Below are 24,852 nucleotides of genomic sequence, written 5' to 3'. Positions count from 1 at the left end.
TCGAGGTCCCTCGAATGCCCTTTGACCGTTTGACCAAAACTTTGAAAATTCATAACTAATTCATATGAACTCAGAAAAATGCAAATAAGATATCAAAATGTTCAGATAAACATTACCTTTATGAGCATATCATTTGCATTCAGGACAAAAGCATCATTTAAACTACCCGAGGTAATTAATGTTATTAACATTATTAAAAATAAATAGGTATAAACAATATTTTTTTCATGAACAAAAATTATATGCAAATGTAGGTGATGTTTTCTGAACATCCTGATACCATATTTGCATTTTACTGAGTTCGTAACAACTTGTTATGAAGTTTCCAAATAATGGTCAAAGTCGTTAGAACATTCATAACAAGTTGATACAAACTCAAAAAAATGCAAATAAGTTATCAGGATGTTCAGAAAACATCACCTACATTTGCATGTAATTTTTATTCATGAAAAAAATATTGTTTATACCTATTTATTTTTAATAATGTGAATAAGATTAATTACCTCGGGTAGTTTAAACGATGCTTTTGTCCTGAATGCAAATGATATGCCCATAAAGGTAATGTTTATCTGAACATTTTGATATCTTATTTACATTTTTCTGAGTTCTATGAATTAGTTATGAATTTTCAAAGTTTTGGTCGAACAGTCAAAGGGCATTCGAGGGACCTCGATGGAAAAAGTAAGGGCAAAACTGAGGAAGCTCAAAAAGTAAGGGCAAAACCCGTGGGTAGGAACCAACTAGGGGTAAAAATGCAATTGTCCCTTCTTCGAAACACTGAAATAGGCAATAAAACAGCAATATGGGCTGGGCCTCCGGTTAATAGGTTAGTCCCAAAAGTAATATAAAAGTGTATAATAAAGCCCGTAATCATTCAAAATAGATAGGATAATAGCATGAATGCTTCATAAATTATAGATATGTTGGAGACGTATCAGCATCCCCAAGCTTAATTCCTGCCCGTCCTCGAGTAGGTAAATGATAAAAGAAAGAATTTATGAAGTGTGAATGCTAGCAGGTGCACAAATTTGATCAATGATAATTTCAATCACCTTTTCTAGCATGATTATATGTCATAACAGAGTTCATCTCATAAAACTTCTCATGAACAAGTAACAAGCAATTCATATGTTAAAGCATAGACCATAAACTTTCTTGAAAACTAGCAAACTTCATTCTCAGTCATCAAACAATTACAATTCATCTTATTTTCAGGAAGGGTCTATGTCAGAGCTTTGATTTAGAAAACTCCACATACTCAACTATCATATAGTCTTCTACAATTGCTAACACTCACGCAATACTAATGGTTATGGAGTTTCAATCAGACACTGAGAAAGATAGGGGCTCATAGTGTTGCCTCCCAACGTATTCACCTTTGGGTGATGTCAACAATAATAGTTCATGCTAACTTACATCCAATTGGATATATATATCAGGATCTTTCCAACACGAGGTGCTTACCAAAGGATAAAATGAAAAAGGGAAAGGTGAAGATCACCTTGACTCTTGCATAAAGTAAAAGACATAAAGTAAAAGATAGGCCCTTCGCAGAGGGAAGCAGAGGTTGTCATGCGCTTTTATGGTTGGATGCACAAAATCTTAATGCAAAAGAACGTCACTTTATATTGCTACTTGTATATGGACCTTTATTATGCAGTCCGTCGCTTTTATTGCTTCCATAACAAGATCGTATAAAGCTTATTTTCTTTACACTAATAGATCATACATATTTAGAGAGCAATTTTTATTGCTTGCACCGATGACAACTTACTTGAAGGATCTTACTCAATCCATAGGTAGGTATGGTGGACACTCATGGCAAAAAATGGGTTTAAGGATATTTGGAAGCACAAGTAGTATATCTACTTGGTGCAAGGAATTTTGGCTAGCATGAGGGGGAAAGGCAAGCTCAACATGTTTAAATGATCCATGACAATATACTTTAACTGAGATGTGAGAAAACATAACCATTACGTTGTCTTCCTTGTCCAACATCAACTCTTTAGCATGTCATACTCAATGAGTGCTCACAATTATAAAAGATGTCTAAGATAGTATATTGATATGTGAAATCTCTCTTCCTTCAATATTCTTTCATGAATTGTTCAAATGACCAATACAATGCTTGCTAACCTTCAATAAATTTACAACCTCTACTTCTTAGATGTGAAGTCATTACTCCCCATGGGATAAGCAAATGAAACATATATAATTTTAGATTTATTACATTCAACTCATTCAACCATTTACTCATAGTATATAAGTGAAGCACACGAGTAAGTGACAAACTACTCCAAAAAGATATAAGTGAAGATCAATGAGTAGCTAAATAATTATGTAGCTATATGAAGACTCTCTCTCATTAAAGAATTTCAGATCTTGGTATTGTATTCAAACAGCAAGCAAAGCAAAATAAAATGACATTGCAAGGATAGCACAACTCATGTGAAGAAGCAAAAACTTAGGTTCAACCGATACTAACCGATAGTTGTTGAAGAAGAAAGGTGGGATGCCTACCGGGGCATCCCCAAGCTTGGATGCTTGAGACTTCTTGAAATATTATCTTGGGGTGCCTTGGGCATCCCCAAGCTTGAACTTTTGTGTCTCCTTAATTCCTCTCATATCATGGTTTCTCTTTTTATCAAAAGCTTCATCCACACCAAACTCAACAAGAACTCGTGAGATAGGTTAGTATAAACCAATGCAAAACCTTATCATTTTCTATTGTAAAAAATCACTAAAATTATTATTCAACATTGCATACTAAATGCCTCTGCATATTTAACACTCCTATCTTCAAATAAAATTATTAAACAAGCAAACATATGCAAACAATGCAAACATAACAGCAATCTGCCAAAACAGTACAGTCTGTAAAGAATGTAAGAGTATCAATACTTCCCTAACTCCAAAAATTATGAGAAAAATACTACGCTGTAGAAGATTTATCAGAGCTCAGTATGCAAAAAGTTTCAATATTATACCATTCTCTGACTTTTATAGGGAATTTTTGCAACAACGGTAAACTTTCTGTTTTCAAACAGCAACATGTATACTAGCAAAATAAGCATGGTAAAGGCTATCTTTGGCATTTTTATTGAAAATAAAGATGCAAAACATTATTCTAAATAACTGCAAGCAAATACTAACAAGAAAAAATGACGCTCCAAGCAAAACACGTATCATGTGGTGAATAAAAATATAGCTCCAAGTAAAGTTACCGATGGCCGAAGACGAAAGAGAGGATGCCATCCGGGGCATCCCCAAGCTTAGGCTCTTGGTTGTCCTTGAATATTACCTTGGGGTGCCTTGGGCATCCGCAAGCTTAGGCTCTTGCCACTCCTTATTCCATAGTCCATCGAATCTTTACCCAAAATTTGAAAACTTCACAACACAAAACTCAACAGAAAACTCGTAAGCTCCATTAGTATAAGAAAATAAAACCACCACTTAGGTACTGTAATGAACTCATTCTAAATTCATATTGGTGTAATATCTACTGTATTCCAACTTTTCTATGTTCATACCCTCCGATACTACTCATAGATTCATCAAAATAAGCAAACAACACATAGAAAACAGAATCTGTCAAAAATAGAACAGTATGTAGTAATCTGTATCAAACATATACTTCTGGAACTCCAAAAATCCTAACAAATTAGGAAGTTATAAGAACTTTATGTACCAATCTATAGCAAAAAGAATCAAATCAGAAACACGTTTCTGCTAATTATCAAAACTAATTTACTGTGTGCAAAAGTTTCTGATTCTCAATAGGATCAACACAACTATCACCGTAAGCTATCCTAAAGGTCTTACTTGGCACTTTATTGAAACAAAAGCTATAAAACATGATTACTATAGTAGCATAATCATGTGGGCACACAAAAACAATAAGGATAAATATTGGGTTGTCTCCCAACAAGCGCTTTTCTTTAATGCCTTTCTACCTAGGCATGATGATGACAATGATGCTCACATAAAAGATAAGAATTGAAACATAACGGGAGCATCATGAAGCATATGACTAGCACATTTAAGTCTAACCCTCTTCCTATGCATTGGGATTTTGTGAGCAAACAACTTATGGGAACAATAATCAACTAGCATAGGAAGGTAAAACAAGCATAGCTTCAAGATTTTCAACACATAGGGAGGAAACTTGACATTATTGCAATTCCTACAAGCATATGTTGCTCACTCATAATAATTTTCAGTAGCATCATGAATGAATTCAACAATATAACCAGCACATAAAGCATTCTTTTCATGATCTATAAGCATAGAAATTTTACTACACTCCACATAAGCAAAATTCTTCTTATTCGGAATGGTGGGAGTATCATAAGAGACTTGAATACTATAAATTGTTTCCACATTAAAAGAGTAATGTTCAGAAAAAGGGTAATCATAATCATGACAAGTTTTATAAATATAATCATCACTACTTTTTATAGCATAAGTTTCATCACAATAATCATCATAAGTAGCAACTTTATTCTCATCATAATCGATTGAAACCTCTTCCAAGTTAGTGGAATCATCACTAAATAAAGTTGACACTCTTCCAAATCCACTTTCATATTCATCACAATAAGATTCAACATCATACAAAATAGTGGGATAACTACTTCCTAAAGTTGACACTCTTCCAAACCCACTTTCATCAATATAATCATAATAGGTAAGAGGCATGTTATCATCATAACAACTTTGCATATCAAAACTTGGAAGGCTAAAAATATCATCTTCATTAAACATAGCATCCCCAAGCTTGGGACAAACATTAATTTTAGCAAATATATTATCAAATATTTCATCCTCATCAAACATAGCTTCCCCAAGCTTGGGCCTTTTCATATCATAAGCATAATCACTCTCATCATTAATAATATGGATAGCACCAATAGTATAGAAATTATCATCATCACAATGAGTAGTAGGAGCAACATCATTTGGGAGGGATACCTTTTTACCTTTGTCGCTCCTTCTTTTCTTTTTCTTCTTCACATTATGTGTGGGTTCAACCTTCTTCTTTGAGCTCCTTATAGATGAGATTGGTTGAATAGAAAGCTCCTCCTCATCACCCGATTCATCATAAGAAATAATAGGAGGATAATTGGAAGTATCTTCCCTTTCATTAGTATTATTTTCATCTTCTATTTGCTTTCTTTTCTTTAGGTAATTGGCAATATAAGGATTTTCAATGCAATTCACCGCACAATACAAATAAATCTTCTCTAGATCAAAATCAAGAAATCTATCAAGATTAAATTTTGGAATACCCTCAGTTATACGTTCCATTTCTTCATACCCTAAAAGAAGACTAAGCTCTTTATGATGCTCAAGGGTAATCAAGCTATCGCAATTTTTGGACACGATTCGATCATGAAACAGTTTGCGTTGGATATTTAAATGACCATGGTCATTGCAAAGTTCACAAGGAGCGCGAAAAATATTGAATTTTTCAGCACAAACATCAAGACTTTCTAGACATTTTAGACATGGTGGTTCAAATCCTTCCTGAGCGGAACTGATTTGTTGAGCGCGAAGTGACTCGTTCTCCTTTTGAAGATCTTCATGAGCCGGTCTCAAGTTCTGAAGCTCTTGCTTCCTTTGAAGATAATCATAGGAGAGCTTTTCATGAGTAGTTGAGAGCATTTCATGACGACTTTCAAGTTCCTCGTACTTAGCATGAAGATTTTTGATGTCTTTAATTAAGGACTGAGTTCGGGTCATTTCCGCGTCCAACAGGTCATCGCTTTTGTCTGGAAACTTTTGAATATGTTCCATAGCATTCTATTGTTCAATTGCAATTTTAGCAAGTGTTTTGTAGCTAGGTTTAGATTCACATTCAGAGTCATCTTCACTTGATGTTTGAAAGTAAGCATCACGTGAGTTTACCTTGGCACCACGTGCCATGAAGCAGTAGGTGGGAGCAGAGTCATCCTCATCCTTAGCATCAGTGTTGGTGACGAGGCCATTGTTTTCAGTGTTGAAGATGGACTTGGCGACATACGTTGAAGCTAGAGCCAGGCTCGCCACGCCGGAATCAGATTCCTCTTTAGACTCCACCTCTACCTTCTCAGATGCAGACTCCTCCTCTGAATCTATCTCCTTGCCAACAAATGCACGAGCCTTGCTAGATGAGCTCTTCTTATGTGATGAAGACTTCGATGAAGACTTGGAAGAAGACTTTGAGGATTTCTTCTTATTGTTGTCATCAGAATCATATTCATTTCTCTTCTTCTTCCTCTTGGTCTCATTGTCCCACTGTGGACACTCAGAGATGTAGTGACCAGGTTTCTTGCACTTGTGGTATGTTCTCTTCTTGTGATCACGAGAGGAAGCTTCATCGTTTCTAGAGCTGGATCTTGAAGACTTTCTGAAGTCTTTCTTCTTAGTGAACTTCTGGAACTTCTTCACGAGCATAGCAAGCTCCTTTCCAATGTCTTCAGGATCCCCAGAACTGCAGTCAGATTCTTCTTCAGATGCAGAAACAACCTTTGCCTTCAAAGCGCGAGTTCGGCCATAGTTAGGACCATAGATATCTCTTTTCTCAGATTGCTGGAACTCATGTGTGTTGAGCCTCTCAAGTATAATAGATGGATCGAGAGTCTTGAAGTCAGGGCATTCTTGAATCATCAGGGCCAGGGTGTCGAATGAGCTGTCAAGCGATCTCAGAAGCGTCTTGACGATTTCGTGCTTGGTGATCTCAGTGGCGCCGAGTGCATGAAGCTCATTTGTGATATCAGTGAGGCGATCAAATGTGAGCTGGACATTCTCATTGTCATTTCTCTTGAAGCGGTTGAAGAGATTGCGAAGAACACTAATCCTTGAATCTCTCTGGGTTGAGACACCTTCGTTGACCTTGGAGAGCCAGTCCCAGACTAGCTTCGTAGTTTCCAGAGCACTCACACGACCATACTGTCCTTTGGTCAGATGACCATAGATGATGTTCTTGGCAGTCGAGTCCAGTTGAATGAACCTCTTGACATCAGTAGCAGTGACACCTTCACCGACCTTGGGAACACCATTCTTGACGACATACCAGAGGTCGACGTCAATGGCTTCAAGATGCATATGCATCTTATTCTTCCAGTAGGGGTAATCAGTACCGTCGAAGACAGGGCATGCAGCGGAGACTTTGATTATCCCTGCAGTCGACATAGCTAAAACTCCAGGTGGTTAAATCGAATCACACGGAACAAGGGAGCACCTTGCTCTGATACCAATTGAAAGTGCTAGTTATCGACTAGAGGGGGTGAATAGACGATTTTTTATGAAAGTCTTCAAAACATGGGGGCTTTGAAGACAAATAGTAGCAATGAACCTATTGATATGTAGCGGAAGGTAGACTACACTAGGCAAGCCTTAGTCAAGTAAGCAATGAAGTGAAAGCACAAAGACTATTAGCAGCTAGGCAGTAAGGATCGGGATGGAAGATAGTATGAAGCCAAACAACAAAAATGTTCACACAGTGAAGACAATCAGATCATGCAGGGAGGCAATGACTTCACGAAGACAAACTATAAGTAAAGAGAGGTAAAGGATAGAACCAGTTGCTTGGAGAGGACAAGGATTTGTTGGACCAGTTCTAGTTGCTGTGACAACTGTGTGTCTAGTTAGGGAGGTTGAGATTCAACTCAGAAGACCGCATCTTCACCTTATTCCGCTTGAGCTAAGGACACTTAGTCCTCGCCCAATCACTCTGGTAAGTCTTCAAGGTAGACTTCCAAACCTTCACAGACTTCGTTCACCGGCAATCCACAATGACTCTTGGATGCTTGGAACATGACGCCTAACCGGCTGGAGGATTCACAGTCCTTAAGTGTAATAAGTCTTCAGATCACGCGGACAGAAAGACTTCAGTGATGCCTAACACTCTTTGACTCTGGGTGTTTTGGGCTTTGTCCTCGCAAGGATTTCTCTCTCAAATGCTTCGGAGGTGCGTTGCTCTCAAACGATAAAAGTCGTGCACTAACTCTGAGCAGCCACCAATTTATGGTGTAGGAGGTGGGCTATTTATAGCCAGGAGGCAACCCGACCTGATTTGTCCAAAATGACCCCGGGTCACTAAGGAACTGACACGTGTCCAACAGTCAGATTTCAAACACACGCAGCAACTTGACTTGGGCTACAAGTAAAGCTGACTCATCCAGCTCTGACTTTGTTCACTTGGACCACACTAAGGAACTGGCTCTCATTGTCTTCGCTTGAAGACATAGGATTTGGTTGAGCATCACATCAGTCACTCTGATTTTGTTCACTTGGACCCCACTTAACAGTACGGTGGTTCCTATGACTCAACAAAGAAGAAAAGGAAACTACGAAACAACTATGTCTTCGCACTCCATAGTCTTCATGCGATGTCTTGTCATGTCATAGTCTTCAATGTGAATATCTTCACAGACCACCATTGTCTTCAATGTCTTCACACATTTTATGGATCATTTCTGGCAGGTAAACCGAATCAATATGGGACTACTACCTATGTTAGCCTGCAATTCTCACAAACACGTTAGTCCCTCAACCAAGTTTGTCGTCAATACTCCAAAACCAACTAGGGGTGGCACTAGATGCACTTACAAGATCAGTGGTCTAGCCCTGCTTGATTGGACGTACGTATCTGAAAGAGTTATAAAGAAAGAGGAAGGAAGGAATGTATCCCCAGGAAATGACCGTCTTTTGGCTGTGGCATTTCGTCCAACAGCCTATGTGCGTATAGACACGGAAGGATGCAGGAGCCAAACAGATGTTCCCTTTAAGCATACATTTCCACAATTTGCTAGAATTTGTGTCGTGAGCAATATATACCAACCATGCACTGGCGGAGCTAGAATCGAAGTCCTGGGCGGGCCAAGCTAAAGGCTGCCAAAATTTTCTTCCAAACATTGCCTAGATTTACCCTTAGGCCTACTCTTTCTGTAGCAAAGCTAGGCGGGCCATGGCCTGGTTTGCTTGCACGTAGCTCCACCACTGCAACCATGCGGTTCATCTCTTATCTATACTTGCTGCTTTCCCGTGCATGAAGAAGAAATAAACTGAGATATGAACTTCATACTTGACACGACCTATTACTTATAAACTTCATACATGTAGGGCATTTTTGCTACATTTCTCTATTGCCAAGTGTCGTGGTATCATTAATAAACTTTTTTAACTGAAACAAGTTTCATCCACCTATTATTTGTGCCTTTGGTTTGAAATCAGAATTTGGGTGTCGTCACCCACTACACTACTAGCGTTAACAAGGTAGTCTGTACTCTGTATTAGGTTACCATAAAGAGTTTCCCCTCGCTTTATATTATAAAGCATCCAACCGATACATCCAACTCGCTGGGGCCGCAGCACAAACAAGTCCAAAAAGAAAAACAAGAGAAAGAAAAGAGAAACAATGCCGACACCGGCAGATCAACTAAGCGACAAAGACCGGCAACCGCTGCACCCTCCGGAGAAGTACCACTGTGTTCCTAGCATTCCGGAGCGTCGCGTACCAAGCAACACCTTCAAGAAGGAATGCGACGGCGCCGTCGTTGCTGCCTGAACGAGTCCTAGGGTTCCCCCGGTACGCGGAGGGCAGTGGGGAAGGGGTATACTCAACGCCCTTCAGAAAGATCCAGCGGCGCCCGCAGGCATTACCGCGTCGGAGCCGTACGAGCCGCCAGGGATTTCTCCCGACCCAGACAACCACCTCCACCCCGGACCCTCCGAAATGCACCACTCAATCTGCCGCCCACCAGCCTGTGCCACCATGGTCACCAAACCAACATCGCCGTCTCACTTGGGCCGCCAACACGAGACCTGGGGGAGGGAAAGGAGACAACGGCCACGAGGGCAACTGCAACTCGACCGGCGGGAGGGGACAACCTCCATCGCTCTCACAGAGCCGACCGGACACGGCAACAAGGACTTGATAGGCCCCAACGGCCCAGCCGGACCCACATGGGTCCGGACAGTCCCTATCCCCACGCTGCAGCACGCCGGCTAACGAAGCCAGCACCGCCCGTAGACCACCGACACCTCGCCACCACCAGGGAGCAACGCCGCCGGCCCGCACCAGCGCAGATCAGGCCCTAAAGGGCCCAGATCTAGGTCGAGCGGGCACCACCAGTCGCCCGCGCCACCGCGCCGCCGCGCCAAGGGCACCCGTGGCCCACGGGGTCGCCGTCGCCGAGCCACACCGCTGTCGGCCGAGCAGCACCGCCGCCGTCAGGGGGCCCGGCGCCCCCCAACGCGCGCACGGGAAAGGAACGGTCTGCCTCCGCCAGAGGAGGGAGAGGGTGGCGGGACCGCCTGAGGCACGCGCGTCGGCGGCCAGCGGCAGCAGGAGGAGGCTAGGGCGGAGGCGGCGGCGGGGGGAACCCTATGCAAGTGGAACAAGAAGCATGATGAAAAATAGTTGTCAGGAACTTGGCAAGCTTCTATTTTGTGTAAAATGGGAATGTTGGCATTGGATGTCATGATATGTGCTACTCTACAGCCCTCTTATTGCTATGTCTGGATAGCTAGAAAAAGGCACACCGGCACACAGTACAACAAACCGTTATATCCAAATTCTCTTTATCTGTTCCACATCCAAAAAGCTATGAACCGGGCATCTAGACTTGCTCAACACCCAAACAACTATTGTTGGGGATTAAGGAAAAGGGTCTGTCTATGCCCTAAGCATTGCATATCTAAATGACTCAATCAAACATGAAAAAGAACTTATTAAAAAAAACATGAAAAAGGAAAAGAAAAAAGAACAAAAAAAATACCCGCACGGATTTTCATGTAAAATAAATAACATAGGACTTAGAGAAAGGATTCTAAAAGAAAGTACACGAATACTCCAAAGTCAAAAAATATTTCAAAACCAAAAATATTAATTAAAAACAAGTCGCAACTCCTGCCCAAAATGCCGCCGGCACTGATAAAAATCAAAAGAAAAACAAACAAACAATGCGTTCATCGATGTTTGTCAAAGCTATATGCCGTCGGGCGCAGTGAAGTGTGCCTACCGTTCCAGTTCATTAAAAATCAAGTTGTTAGCAGATATGTAGAGAATACGTTTGGACGTGTCGACATATTTTTTTTATTTTATTAATTTTGTGCTTGAGGCACCACTGACTCTGTGTTTTTGAATGTCTTATTGGTTTCCATGTGTGTAGACCTTGTATTATTTAGTTTTATTGGTATATAAGGTTACCGCTAAAAATAAGATAATTTTTTCATTAGTGAAGAGGTTTGATTAAATTCTGGAAAATAGAGAAGTGTTTTTTTCCTGAGAAAAGGCCATCATGACTAGCTTTATTAAATTAAAAAACGCTTGCATCGTTTGCAAATACAAGTAAGCAACTAGGAGGTTTATCACCCCAAACACAAGAAAGATTATTATGAAAACTAAAGCTAGCTAGCTCATGGGCCACACGGTTGGCATCTCTAGGACAAGTGAAATCAACAGTTCTCATTTGAATTGACGTATCTACACAATCTGCATATATCGCTGCTGCCGAGTCCCACCATTGTATTTGACCTTTGCAAAAATTTATGACTTCAATCGAATCAGATTCCGCCTGCCTTATTAGTTCAAATAGAATTTGCAAAATGTAGTCCATCCCTCATCGCTAAACCATTGTTGCTACATTTGCTGCATATGGGTAGTAGACGCACTTGCACGCAATGAATAATTCAGAGAGAAAGAGTTTTGATAAGAGAGATGCCTAATTGTAGAATGCCCACTGATCAGACCGAACCGGCTGTGTACCTGAGCGCGAGGAACCGAATGCCCGGCCCAAGGCAAGCCCCGACCGAGCCGAACCCAACGGCCCTAGAAAGTCGGGCCGGTTAATAGGAAGGACAAGCGGGGAATGAACAAACTCAATCGAACCGAAGCTGAAACCTACGGGATCGCAATAAAGCGGAGCAGAGAGAGGGGAAGCAGGGAGCTGATACACCCGAAATCCTCTCAGCCGACCTCCCATGGGGAGCGACGCCGGAACCTAGTTTAGCTCAGCCGCCGACCCAACCTCACCGCAACCCGCTGCCGAGCTGAGGACCCCAGGCCGCCGATCTCATGGAGATCGTAGCCAAAGCTGCCGCGACCCAACCCTCTGCTCCTCACGGCTCTTCCGCCAGCATCGCGACAGGTCACTTTCGCTTTTCTCGTTCCTTCCATAATAATAAAGGTGTATTTGGCTTCTGTCATGGATTGGAATGTCACGGGTCGGACCTGTTCTGGACCTGATTCTCGTGTTTGGTATGCGCATGGGACGTGATCCGCTCGTTTCCCTGGACCGAATATTCGGCCCAGATCCGGAACGAGGTGAGACCTCGAATTCCAGCGGACGACGCGGAACCGTCTCCCCCTCGTCTCTCTCTCGCAACCCCATCCCCTCTCGCCCTCTCCTCTCTGGTGCGCCGCCTCCCCTCGTCCCTCTCCTCCCTCGATTCGCGCCACCGGCAGTTCCTCTCCCCCATCTGCACCGGTGAGTGTCCTTCCCCCACCCCACCCTCTTCCTCGTCTTCTCCTCAATCAGCTGCAGGGCGGGGGACGAGCGGCTGCGAGGCGACGGTCTTGAAGCTGGGCGGCGAGCCAGCGCTACTTCGGCGCGAGGATTGGAAGCCAGCCAACGGCAGCCACACCTGAGCGGCGGCAGCATCAGCTTGCCTGGGCAGCGGCAGCGGCCAGAGAGGAAAGGAGCAGATGGCGTTCAGTATTGATGGATGCGTTCAGTATCTTTGCTTGAACTGAACGCAAAATTAACTAAGATGCGTTCATGCCAAACTCAACATGTTCCTGATGCTTGCAGTGAGATTTTTTTTTGTTCATGCCTGTAGATTTTTGCCGGATGCGTTCATGCTAAACTCAAGATGGCAAACTCTTCATGTGAATAGAAAACAGTGAGAATTTTTTTTCCTGTATGAACCGTAGATCCTTTTGAGATTATATCAATTGATGATGCTGCAAAAGTGCAAATACAAATGAAATGGCCGCTGAAAATTTGAATAATTTGATGCTAAAAATGTGTGCATGTTTGTCAATGCTTTTCCTCCTTGATTGAGTCAATTTTGTCTTTTGACCAATTTTTTACATGTACTTGACAGAAATTGATAAAATGTAAAGAGATATAATTGTGACCATGTATATACGTATGTGAAACTCCCACCATTTCTATGCAAAGATTTGAGATAAACCAAATGCATTATGTGGAAAAACTCATTTCGTGCTATCCCAACCAAACGCTGAGATGGAACCATTCCATTCCTCCTAATTCCCTTAATCAAACACCGGAACGGAACCAACCCGTTTCGGTGGAATGGAACCATGACATTACATTCTACTTCGTTCCCGAACCAAACACACCCTAAGGGTATATGGATTGGGATGTGGGGATTTGTTCTGTGCTGGAAGATCATTTACTTTCCCTTCCTTGTTTAGATTCAAATAAAAGTCCTTGTATTGCTATCCCAATCGTTGTATTCGTTTCATAAATATTTCTTGTCCCAGCGATTTGTTCTTGGTCATCATTGTTTGTGCTTGTTGCGGCGCGCTCTCGCTTCGTGGCATCTCGTGTAGCACGTTTAGACGTGTGTGTGCACACGTGTTTGTAAGTGTTACTTGTGTGTTGCCTTCTCTTTATGTCTGCCATGTAATGTTCCGGGATGTAATTTCTGGGTTAGCTCTGTTGAGCCAACCATGCTTGTAATATAATCAGGGACGCAAGTTTGCCAAAAAAAAGTTAGCTTGGTGACTGACCTTTTTTTTTTGGAGAAAAGGTTGTTTGCTACTAGTTTCCTGCTAGTTTCTTAGCCTGGGAAACAAAGTGTTTGGTTTGGGTTCCTGGACGTTGGTTACTGCTCTTGTGTACGCTGCCTTTGTTGTGGGCTTTATTAATTTAAAGCCGGACGCCCCTGGCGTCTCTGTTCAAAGAAAAAACAAAGTGTCTCCATTACATCAGCGAGAGGGGAAAATCTTCTCCCTTTGTCATGCATCTGTCTTATTTCCTTTGAACATAGGCATGTTTTTTATCCTCTGGTATCATGTAAACTTGGAAGATGACAAGATAACCAACTTGTGTTGACCTCTTTCTCTGCCTTTTATGTATGACTTTGTGTGTTGTAACTTATCGTACAGAAGAAAATATACGACTTTTCAATTGTGCTAGTTAATAAATTAAGACGGTGTTTTAGAAGCTTCACATTTGCTAACTAATGCTTACACGATTCCCGTGATATCTGCCGGACAACAACGAAGCCAGAAAACCAAACCAAGATCTTCATGCAAGTTCAAGCCTCTTTGTTGGATGCAAAAATTTATTTGTAACGGCGAGTCGGTAATTTTTTAATTTCCATATCGTGCTTAATAAGCTATGAACCTTCGAAGATCTTTGTTTTTGATGAGCACAAGTTTCAGCCTTTAATAGCCATTCAAAGATCTTATCACTATTATTATCCGCATTTTAGATTATTATATTTGACCTATTTGAATGTGTGAATATGAAGATGATGCTGTCTAGATCTTTTTTATCTTGATCATTGAAAAAATGCACTGTTGTTTGGGGGCTGATTTTATTTTTAGATTGTAAATGTGTTGATTGTACATGTTGAGATATGCAGATAGCAGCCAAACAGTATATGGCATCCATTTCACAAATCTCCTCTGGTAACCAAACAAGAAAATTGAACTTGGAATCCAAATCCCACAAAATGAAATCCTCCTAAGAATGAGATTTCATTTTATTTCTACCAAATGAAATGAAAGCTTGGGTGCCAAACGAGCTGTAAAGGAAATTGCCATTCTCGCGACAACATAATTTGGAAAAAAAACGTTTAAAAATTATGACGTCAGATTTTTAGCATTTCCGTTAAAATTTTGCTAGTTATATGTATATATGTCTTTTTTTTCTGTGGGTATATGCATGTATGTATGTTATTCTAGTATGCAACACATGACATAACATGATTGTTGTTTTCATATTTTCAATGTGTGGCAGGTATCCATCAATGGCGACCTCCTCTCTTGCTCCGCCTGAGGTGCCCATGGAGCTGCATGCAGGCAACCGTGACCGCCTCTTAACCGCACTGCACGCCCACCTCTCCGCCGCCGCTAGCCCTCCCCGCGGCCTTGCCCTCCTCCAGGTCCCACTTGCCGTCTTTATAGTGAATCAGTCTCTACTTTGTTTGGGCCTTTGGGGCTTCCTCTATCAACATTTTGGCTTCTCTTTCTGAAGGGCGGTGAGGAGCAGACACGACACTGCACTGATCATCTCGAGCTGTTTAGGTATATGTTTTTTTTCTAATATTTGCCAGCGCCCCTCCTTTCTCTTTCTTTGGGATGACATATTGAGGTGGTAATGGGCAATGTCTCAGGCAGGAGAGCTACTTTGCTTATCTCTTCGGAGTGCGTGAGCCAGGGTTCTACGGCGCTATAGTACGTTCTTCTCTCGTGTGGCCCACTTTTGCAGGGAAAATAAAATCCTTGCATAGTTCCTGTTGAGCTCCTTGATACCTAGTTCGATGCTTATTGTGGATATTCACTACGCCTCATCTTTATCCAGTTATTAAACTTATAACACAGTTTATGTCACAATTTCTTGAATTTGTACAACTTATTTGTCTGTGAGAATAAACCACTGCAAGTCATTCGATGCATGGTTATGATAATGAATTTATGCTCATTAGATGCTTCTACCTAACTTGGCCTTTATTTGTTCACCAAGGACATTGCCTCTGGACAATCGATTTTGTTTGCTCCAAGGTTGCCACCTGACTATGCTGTCTGGATGGGTGAAATAAAACCACTCCCTTATTTTAAGGTATTTGATGTTCTAAATGCTATATTCGCAGATACTGCAACACTCTGAATTCACATAATATTTTTCATCAATACCTCTACAGGATAGGTACAAGGTCGATTTGGTCTTCTATGTCGATGAGATTGTGCAGGTTCTGCAAGATCGATTCAGTCAGCATGGGAAGCCTGTGTTGTTTCTCTTGTATGGAAAGAGTACTGACAGCGGAAATTACTCAAAGCCTGCTAGTTTTGAAGTACGTGATATACAACTAGCCATAAAACAAGTTAGGATGCTTAGTTAGTTAGTTTTATGGTTTTGAAGGGTTAAAGTGGAAAGCATAATCTGGCATGTTAATCATGCAGTACTATTCTTTCTCCTTTAGACCTCAACTACATGTCTTTGTTGTATATGCATTGAATTTACCAACTTACCATGCTGTTTTCCCCTGTGTTAGGGGATAGAGAAGTTTGACACCGATTTGAGTACACTCCACCCTATCTTAACTGAATGCCGTGTTATCAAATCTGGAATGGAGCTTGCCCTCATTCAATATGCCAATGATGTTAGCTCAGAAGCACACATTGAGGTACAAAAGTTACCCTATTAAAGTCTTGTACCATGCCAATAATTTGTTTACACCTTCATTGCTATTTTTTGGAGTACATTAGACTCTTGTCCAGTTTAAATAAGGGTTCCTCAGGTTTTGGCTCTTTTGCATTTGACGAAATGTGATCTATATCTCCCCCCCCCCCCCCCCCCCCCCCCCCCCCTGCTAAGTTGTATAGAGAGCCAAATGAATGTATTCATCAATCATCCATGATAATCCTTCAAGATACTAGATGCTCAGACATGTACTTAATGGGTTTCGGCTTTTTGAGTACTACTACTGGGATTAATTGTTCTTACCACCACATAATCCTGCAGGGATGAGTTTATGTTCAACCAGGGATGGGTTTAATTGTTGCCATGGGCTAAGCTTTAGGAATTTTTGTTTGGGGATGAAGTAAAGGTCCCAAATTACTAAAGAAGCAAACACACTGTAATATTATATTATGATTTACGAGGTTCCAAACAAATCACTGAAGTTAAGCATTGAGTCGTCTTGTCACAATAGGTTCTGGCACCTCATAAGCAAAGAATGGGACCCACGATGCAGGAATCACTTTAGAAATCTACTCCTCTGTCCCATAATATAAGAGCGTTTTTGACACTACACTAGTGTCAAAAACGGTCTTATATTATGGGATAGAGGGAGTAATTTGTAAAAATATTCCTTTAGGTGTTAACAACTACTGACTCCTTTGTTATTTTTCGAGAGGCGAATTAAATGTGTATCTGATTCTTGACTTGGACTTTGCAAGGTTATGAGACAGGCAAAACCAGGCATGAAGGAATATCAGTTAGAAAGCATATTTCTTCATCATTCTTATAGGTATGGAGCCTGTCGACATTGCTCCTACACATGCATATGCGCTACCGGAGAGAACAGGTGAGTTCATGTATCATGTCTGATCGGAAGCAAATAATAAGTCAGTACACAAACACTTTAATGTCTCTGAATTGTTTTGCTAATGCTTTAGTGGAATCCTGTATGTAGGAATTGTGATACAAGTATCAACATCATAACAACAAATCACCATCTAGTGCCTGTTGTAGTGTTATCCACTGTTTCCATTTGGTAATGTTTCTTCAAATAGTCAAATACCATGAGCTTTTGATATTACCAGATTGCATTTTAGTATATAGTTTTCTTAACGCCAGAATAAGATTACTAACAAAATTTCTGTAGGTCTCTCTTTTCGTGTCCAATTACTGACTATGGTGTACAATTTGTTGTGTTACATGAATAAGTGAATAACTGTGTAACCAGGGGGGGGGGGGCGCTCTTTTAGTTAAAAATAATTAGGTTAGATGACATTACTAGATATTTTATTGGTGTACAAAGTCTCAGTCATCTTGAAGGCCGGTTAGCATTTGCTATCAAGATTGAAGACTCAGAAATTCTGAGTTTGTTAGACTATATATTGTATGCTATAATAACTCTTTCTGTTGATTTTGCAGTTCTATTCTTCATTATGGACATACGGCTGCTCCAAATGACCGGGTACTCTTTTTTTATGATGCTTTGTCGCATTTGATTGACTTCTCTCTATTAGTATTTTACCTGATCAAGCTTTTAAATGTTAGAATTCACTAAATTGAGATTAAGTTGTCCACAGAGCTCAGGTCTCTTTTAAATGAATTTCATACTCCTGATGACTTGAAAATGGTCATGCTTTATAACAAAAATCCTCGAGAAAACGCAAAGCCTTGTATTTTGATGCTAGATAGATAAAGTTATTTACAAGCCTACGGATAGGCCAAGTACAACAACAACACACGCCACACCCCTAAGTGCTCAGCCTGGGGTGGACCCACCGATAAAATGATCCTATGTCTTGTAGCAGTTCTACTCCCTCCGTCCCAAAATTCTTGTCTTAGATTTGTCTAAATATGGATGTATCAAGTCACTTTTTTGTATTAGATACATCCGTATCAAGACAAATCTAAGGCCCTGTTTGGTTCGGCTGTGGATTTCTAAAAGCAGCTGTGGAAAATCTGCTGTGAAAAAAACAGTTGTGGAAAATCTGCTGTGAAAAAAACAGTTGTGGAAAATCTGCTATGAAAAAGCTATAGGTCATTTGGCAAACCAGCTGTATGAGTTGTGACTGTAGGTCAGCAGCAGTGGTGGCACCAGCAGCAGAGAAGACCGGCGGCGCGTGGATGGGGCGGAGGCGTCCGGCGGCGCGGGGACAGGGCGGGAGGGGTTCGGCGGCGTGGGGGCGGGGCCGGAGGGGACCGGCGGCGCGGGGACGGGGGCAGAGGGGTCCGCGGCGGCGTGGGGGCGTCCGCAGAGGAATCAGATTTTGGAAAGCACGTCCCGGGCTGCTTCTGCTCGTGCATGTATTTCGGCTGCGGATTTCTGAAATCGGATTCTGCTCCCTTCGCCCTTTGGTTTAGATTCTGCTGTGCGGCAGCGGAATCCGTCGATAAAAGCTGAACCAAACAGGGCCTAAGACAAGAATTTTGGGACGGAGGGAGTATTTCTCACCTGAAAATGGGGTGTCACACAGACACAGTATACTATACATTTCATGTAGCAAGGAAAATATCTTGGACCCGGTGTCCTTTGACCGCTATGGTTGAACCTGGCCCCCAGCTCAGCTCCGCTGGGAGTAACACTTGAAGGCTGGTTGCTATTGCCATAGCCCACAACCACGTCTCTGCTTGGATGGTGTCCAGCAGCGTGGTGATGCTAGGCCTCTGCCCGTTGAATACGGCAGCATTTGATGCTTCCCAAGCCACTGCTCTGTGAGCATTATCAAAGTGGAAAGCCTTCTTCAGCGACGACTATATGGAGTTCAGGCTGTAGAGTTCATCTACCTTGTTATTTGTCAACTACATTTATCAGTACCACGAGGTCTTGAAATCTACCTATGATAATTTGTAAACTGAATGGTGTCTGTTGTGTGCTACCTTTCATTTATGATATAGACGAATATAAGTTCTCGTCATCAGATACATGTGAACATTGGGTGGTAATGACCCTGGTGACGAGTTATACAATTTTGAATGAAAATTGTCTAGTTGAATAGGCCCAGCATCATAATGTATCCAGCTTACACGTTGCGAGTGATGGCACCAACACAGATATTTATATACAGTGGTAGAAATCCAACAAAGTAATCATAGCTACAACGGTCTTTGATGTAATATTGAGCGTTCTTATTTTATGGGAATTTTTGTATTTTGACTCCTCTTGTAGTTTTTCTTTTCCTCATTGGTAGATGATCATCTCATATATTTTCAGACGCTGAATGATGGAGACATGGCTCTAATGGACATGGGAGCTGAATATAATTTCTATGGCTCTGACATCACATGTTCATACCCCGTAAGTCCTTCGTAACATTCATCTATCTAATTTGGTACACTATTTTTATTTTCCAGTGTCTTTACTAAATGGACCTGCTTTTGTTATCTACTGTTAAAAGTGTCAAGGGCTATGCTTATTGTGTGCAATGAACTGCTTATGAACATTGCTACCAGCGGTCATTATTTATTCAATGTTCATATCTTAATCTGAGCACCCTCAGATATCCTTTCATTTTCACTTCAGCCCGATTCTCTGTTACGATTAGTCATGATTTAGTAAGTATTTAGCTGATTTTGGGCCATAGCTGATAATTCTAGAAGTTTTCTTCCCAACAAACCTCGATGCAAGCTGGAACATTTTTCTGTTCATCACATCTTAATATACTGTTTGTCTAGTGACATCACCTGAATGAGTTTTTGTCTTTTCAGATAAATGGGAAGTTCAACAGCAACCAGGCAATAGTATACAATGTAAGTACTTGTGAGAAAGTGCTTTTCTTCCTGTATGTGAATTAGAGCCTGGACAGGCTGTTTGAATCTTTATTGATGCAACACTGACTATTTTACAGGCTGTCCTTAAGGCTCATAATGCTGTCATATCACACATGCAGCCTGGATTAAAATGGGTTGATATGCACAAGTAAGAACGATTGTTACTTACAGAACCACGCAATTTCTGAACATCCTTGATGGGGTTATCCAAGAATGTTTACTGTTGGCCTCTGTGTTAGATTTTGCAGCATCTTTTGCTTTGTATAATGCTGATACACCCTTTTTTCTTCTGTTTGTCCATCCTTGTCTATTGTAATGGCTTACACGCCATTTGATCTTTTTTGCAGGCTGGCCGAGCAGACAATACTTGAATCTCTCAAGAATGAAAAGATTATCCATGGGTGCGTGTGTGAGAGCTGCTCATAGAACTTAAATATGATAATATGTAAAGCTACAATGCTGACTTCTCTATTCCCCGGAATACAATTATTTCAGTGATATTGCTGATATGATGGCTCGAAGGTTGGGTGCTGTTTTCATGCCTCATGGTCTTGGGCACTTGCTTGGAATTGACACCCATGATCCCGGAGGCTACCCTGAGGTTGAGATATGGATTTTACCGATGTTTATGCAAGTTTAATCTTTATACCTACCTCCCTGCAACCGAGTTTAATGCTTGTTTTTTGACTTTAGGGCTTAGAGAGACCAAAGGAGCCAGGACTGAGCTCCTTGCGGACCATAAGAGAACTTAAAGAAGGCATGGTAAGTAATTACCTTTCTCATTAATTTATGAAGATTTAGTAGCACAAAATACTCTGGCAATTTCAGGCGCACTTTTCTGAGAAGTGGCTAGGTTGTCGTGTTAGCCAGTAAAATTTATGAGCTGTTTGGGACTCTCTTAATGTGTATTCTTTCGGACAGACTATTGACCATTTGGGTATTCAAACAAGATGACACTAAGATTTATGAGCTGTTTGGGGCTCTGTTCATGCGTATTCTTTCGGACAGACTATTGACCATTTAGTAGCACACATAACCACAATATGCACACATAACCACAATATGTCATATTTGCCTGGTATTGTGGTTATGCTTTAACTGTACAACATCATGCATAAGGTCCCCACAACTTCTGAAAGTTAATACCTTTTCTGTTATCAACTCTTCATACCCAAGCTGCTTTGTGTAGGCAGTTAGACATCAAGGCCTCGAGACTTGTTGTGATATAGTAATCACAATGGATATTTTGAAGATGACAAACTTAAATATATATCATGCAGAAGAGCATGGAAACATCTAAAGTTCTCCGACATATATATCGATGTATATCTTCTCCTATTTTAGCATATGCTATCCGAGAGTGAGGATAAGAAATGAAGTACAACATAGATAATTTGAACAATAAATGGTCGTGGATCCTCCTTTGAATAGTACTGTATTTTCTGCATCCATGTTGAGAAGGGTGTGTGTGGGCATCTTACATATAGTTATAACAAGCATCTGAGCTCACATGGTTTTTGAACTGCAGGTTATTACGGTTGAGCCAGGCTGTTATTTCATCGATGCTTTGCTGAGGCCTGCCAGGGATGATCCAATTTCCTCAAAATTCTTCAACTGGGAAGAGATTGAGAAGTACAAAAGTTTTGGTGGTGTTCGTATTGAAAGTGATCTGGTATGTCTTGCTTGGTTGCTCTCCTCCGTTACATAGTAAAACAACTTCACTCTCTTAATTGCTGGTGCACCGCTAGTCCGCTACTTGTAGTAGGTATGAAGTAATGCCAACACATTTGCTCTATTATTGATCTCTCTTGGAAAAGTTATACTTCCTCCGTCCCAAAATATAGCGCTTATTAGACTTTTCCATAGTCAAACCTTGTAAACTTTGACCAAGTTTGTAGAAAACATTGTCAACATCTGGAATACCAAATAGGTACAATTGATTCATGATGGAATATATTTTCGTATGGTATATATTTGGTATTGTAGACATACATAATTTTCTAAATAAAGTTGGTCAAAGTTTGTGAAGGTTGACTTTCACGAAAACTAAATGTGCACTATATTATCCGCATCTACAAGAAAACAGAAATTGGTTGGCATATGTTGATAGACCTCGATGTTGCAAGTGATCTTGCATAGATTTTAATGTGTGTGCTACAATGGAGATGATAAAAATGTCTTGTCCCCATAAGAGTCAAACTTCAGTTAGGGCACACTTCCGAGTTCGGTTACTGAAGTACAGAGATTGGAACAACTTAGCTCTGAATCTTGAATAATTTTTTGAAGTGCTAAATTTTGTTTGGCTAAAATGTGGACTACTGTTCCATGTTCAGCATTCACACTTCACCATGCTGGCATGCTCCAAGAACCAAGCATTACCACGGTAGTGAGGTTTTATACTTTGGTCATGGTTACGTGCTTTTGCTGGTAACAAGGTCCAGAAATTTTAGCATGTACATGCGGATGGCAGTATAAAAGGAAAAAAAGATACTGCCAGATTGCTGATTGCAGAGTAAAGAGACATTTAGTTATCACCAGTGCACAGAGTTTCTCTTGACGTCTCAAGAACTCAACAGTAATTTCTGTAGCATCCACATTGATTGCCTTTACAAAGTGCTAGCCTTGTCATTTACTCTCTCCGTCCGGAAATACTTGTCGAAGAAATGCATAAAAGTGGATGTATCTTGAACTAAAATACGTCTAGATACATCCATTCTTTCGACAAGTATTTCCGAACGGAGGGAGTACATGCTAACAAGATATTCCATTGCTGCAGTATGTGACGGCACAAGGATGCAAGAACCTGACAAACTGCCCCCGGGAGACCTGGGAAATCGAAGCGGTAATGGCTGGCGCGCCATGGCCTCCACGTGCTTCCGTGACAAAAGCAGAGAACGGACTACCCAAAGCCTGAGCATTCGCTTGTTGATGCTCCCTGGGCGAAACATAACCGTAAAAATTGAATGAACGAAGTACTCCATATAGGATACTTTAATAAGTGGGTGATGGTTTCATATGCTGTGCTGTTGGTTTGGTTTGAGTGAGGATAAATTAGCATGTTAAGTTCTATTCCCTCCGTCCCAAAATTCTTGTCTTAGATTTGCCTAGATACGGATGTATCTAATACTAAAACGTGACTTGATACATCCGTATTTAGACAAATCTAAGACAAGAATTTTGGGACGGAGGGAGTAAATCTGGTGAAGTCAGTTACTTGTAGCTGTCCTATGTGGACTCGAAAGGTTGAAGGCTCTTCAATTAGTTCGACCATCTCTGTTGAGAACCTGCAACGCTATTTATCATGAGAAATCAAGCGAATGAGCATGCAACGGCCCTGTTTGGATACTCTAACTTAGTTAGAGGTTAGAGTTAGATTATAACTATAAACTAACCCTAAATTAACTCTAACAAAAAGCTGTTTGGATGGTAGGGTTAGATTGACAATAAATATTCTTTCTCAATTATTTGACTACTTTGGACCCTGTTTGAATGAGAGGGATAACTTTTTTTACTAATTTTTCTAGTGGGCCTAGAAGAACTAACCCAAATAAGCTCCTCTATTGTGGGCTAGTTTTTTGGGATGGGTTAGATCTAACTAACCCAAACTAACCCATCATGTTTGGATACTTTTGTGTTATTTGAGTCCCAACTAACTAAAACTAACTCTAACATAGGGATCCAAACAGGGCCAACATTTGTTTGTTTCATGTTATCACAAAAATAATATGGTTTGGTATACTCCCTCCGTCCCGGAATTCATGTTGCAGGTGTAGTACATTTTTTTTTTTTTGCATTTTTGTCCTTCTACTTACAAGCTCTGGAAATAAGGCCCCCGTCTCCTTCCTTCCTTCCTCCTCCCGTTGCTTGCGTTGCCGCGGCCAGCTGCCGCAGCCAGACGTATCCAAGAGAAGGTCATGAGCCGCTGACGATCCTGCCCACGAGTAGGACCTCCGCCGCCAGCCGACGAGCAGGTCCTCCGCCACCCACCGTCGCCGCACGAGTCCGCTTCGCCCGCTGCTGCTGGTGGTCGTGGCCGACGCCCTCCGATCCCTACCCCCGACCCCGGAGGTCTCTGCCTTTGCCCTCTGCCTCCTGGTACTGCGCTCTGATCAGCAGCAACAAAAGTAGAGTAAAATTGATCCGCATGCTGTGATCGTGTTGATCAGCAGCAGCAGAGCTCCAGTAGCAGCTCCCATGTGCTCCCCTGCCTTGCTCCTTGTGCTGCCGCCAGAGCTCGTGTTCCACAGGAAGGAAGAAGAACGTAAAATTCAGTTAAAATGTCAGGTTTCAGGTTTCAGTTGATCTGTACTCCCAACCTTTTTGACAGTACAAGCAATGCCGTTTTGACAGTAAAAATGGGGTATGATACAACATGACTGAACTTAAGGACATCTTTTAACTGAAATTCTTTGGTGTAATTTCAGTTATCTGAAAACAACAACTTTGCAAGTTGAGATTTAATTTACAAGAGTATCTTGAACTTTAAAAGTGTAGTCCTAACTTGAATATTTACTGTAAGATCAAGAGCTTCATCTTGTGAAAAGTGTTCAAAACTGTAAGTGTTTGTGCAGTCCTAATTTGCTGTAAAAGAGTTAGTGTTCGGTTCACAGTATAAATTATAATGTCAAATTCAGTTGACAGTAACTGAATTTTTAGTAGTCCT

The 24,852-nt window shown here is 41.2% G+C and overlaps 1 protein-coding gene across 9 annotated transcripts; it reads left to right on the top strand.

Annotated features, from left to right (window-relative positions):
* The first annotated feature begins 12,214 nt into the window (after positions 1-12,214).
* LOC123137010 (xaa-Pro dipeptidase) lies at positions 12,215-23,205 on the top strand. 9 transcript variants are annotated; one of them, XM_044556550.1, is made up of 20 exons: positions 12,215-12,473; positions 12,826-12,888; positions 14,243-14,321; positions 14,982-15,126; positions 15,219-15,268; positions 15,358-15,418; positions 15,708-15,803; positions 15,886-16,035; positions 16,237-16,368; positions 17,144-17,271; positions 17,380-17,460; positions 17,844-17,886; positions 19,633-19,716; positions 20,127-20,168; positions 20,267-20,337; positions 20,537-20,590; positions 20,685-20,790; positions 20,883-20,951; positions 21,718-21,861; positions 22,966-23,205. In XM_044556550.1, exons 4-20 carry the CDS (start codon positions 14,992-14,994, stop codon positions 23,101-23,103), a joined length of 1,584 nt encoding a protein of 527 aa, XP_044412485.1. In that variant the 5' UTR covers positions 12,215-12,473; positions 12,826-12,888; positions 14,243-14,321; positions 14,982-14,991; the 3' UTR covers positions 23,104-23,205. The 9 variants fall into 9 exon arrangements, with proteins under 9 accessions (XP_044412485.1, XP_044412486.1, XP_044412478.1 ...); XM_044556543.1 differs by having other exon boundaries at positions 12,221-12,473; positions 14,247-14,321; XM_044556551.1 differs by lacking the exon at positions 14,243-14,321 and having other exon boundaries at positions 12,826-12,906.
* Positions 23,206-24,852: the final 1,647 nt, after the last annotated feature.

This window comes from Triticum aestivum, chromosome 6B (assembly GCF_018294505.1).
Source record: "Triticum aestivum cultivar Chinese Spring chromosome 6B, IWGSC CS RefSeq v2.1, whole genome shotgun sequence".
Classification (NCBI taxonomy): domain Eukaryota; kingdom Viridiplantae; phylum Streptophyta; class Magnoliopsida; order Poales; family Poaceae; genus Triticum; species Triticum aestivum.
This window is presented reverse-complemented; position numbering and strand designations above follow the sequence as displayed.

Excerpts from the sequence above, each read along its gene's own strand:
- LOC123137010 (XM_044556543.1), top strand. The coding sequence starts at position 12,247 with ATGCGCATGGGACGTGATCCGCTCGTTTCCCTGGACCGAATATTCGGC. Across the intron at positions 12,474-12,825 it reads CCTCTCCCCCATCTGCACCG|ATTTTTGCCGGATGCGTTCA; the intron begins GTGAGTGTCCTT and ends TCATGCCTGTAG. Across the intron at positions 17,272-17,379 it reads TGCGCTACCGGAGAGAACAG|GAATTGTGATACAAGTATCA; the intron begins GTGAGTTCATGT and ends TCCTGTATGTAG.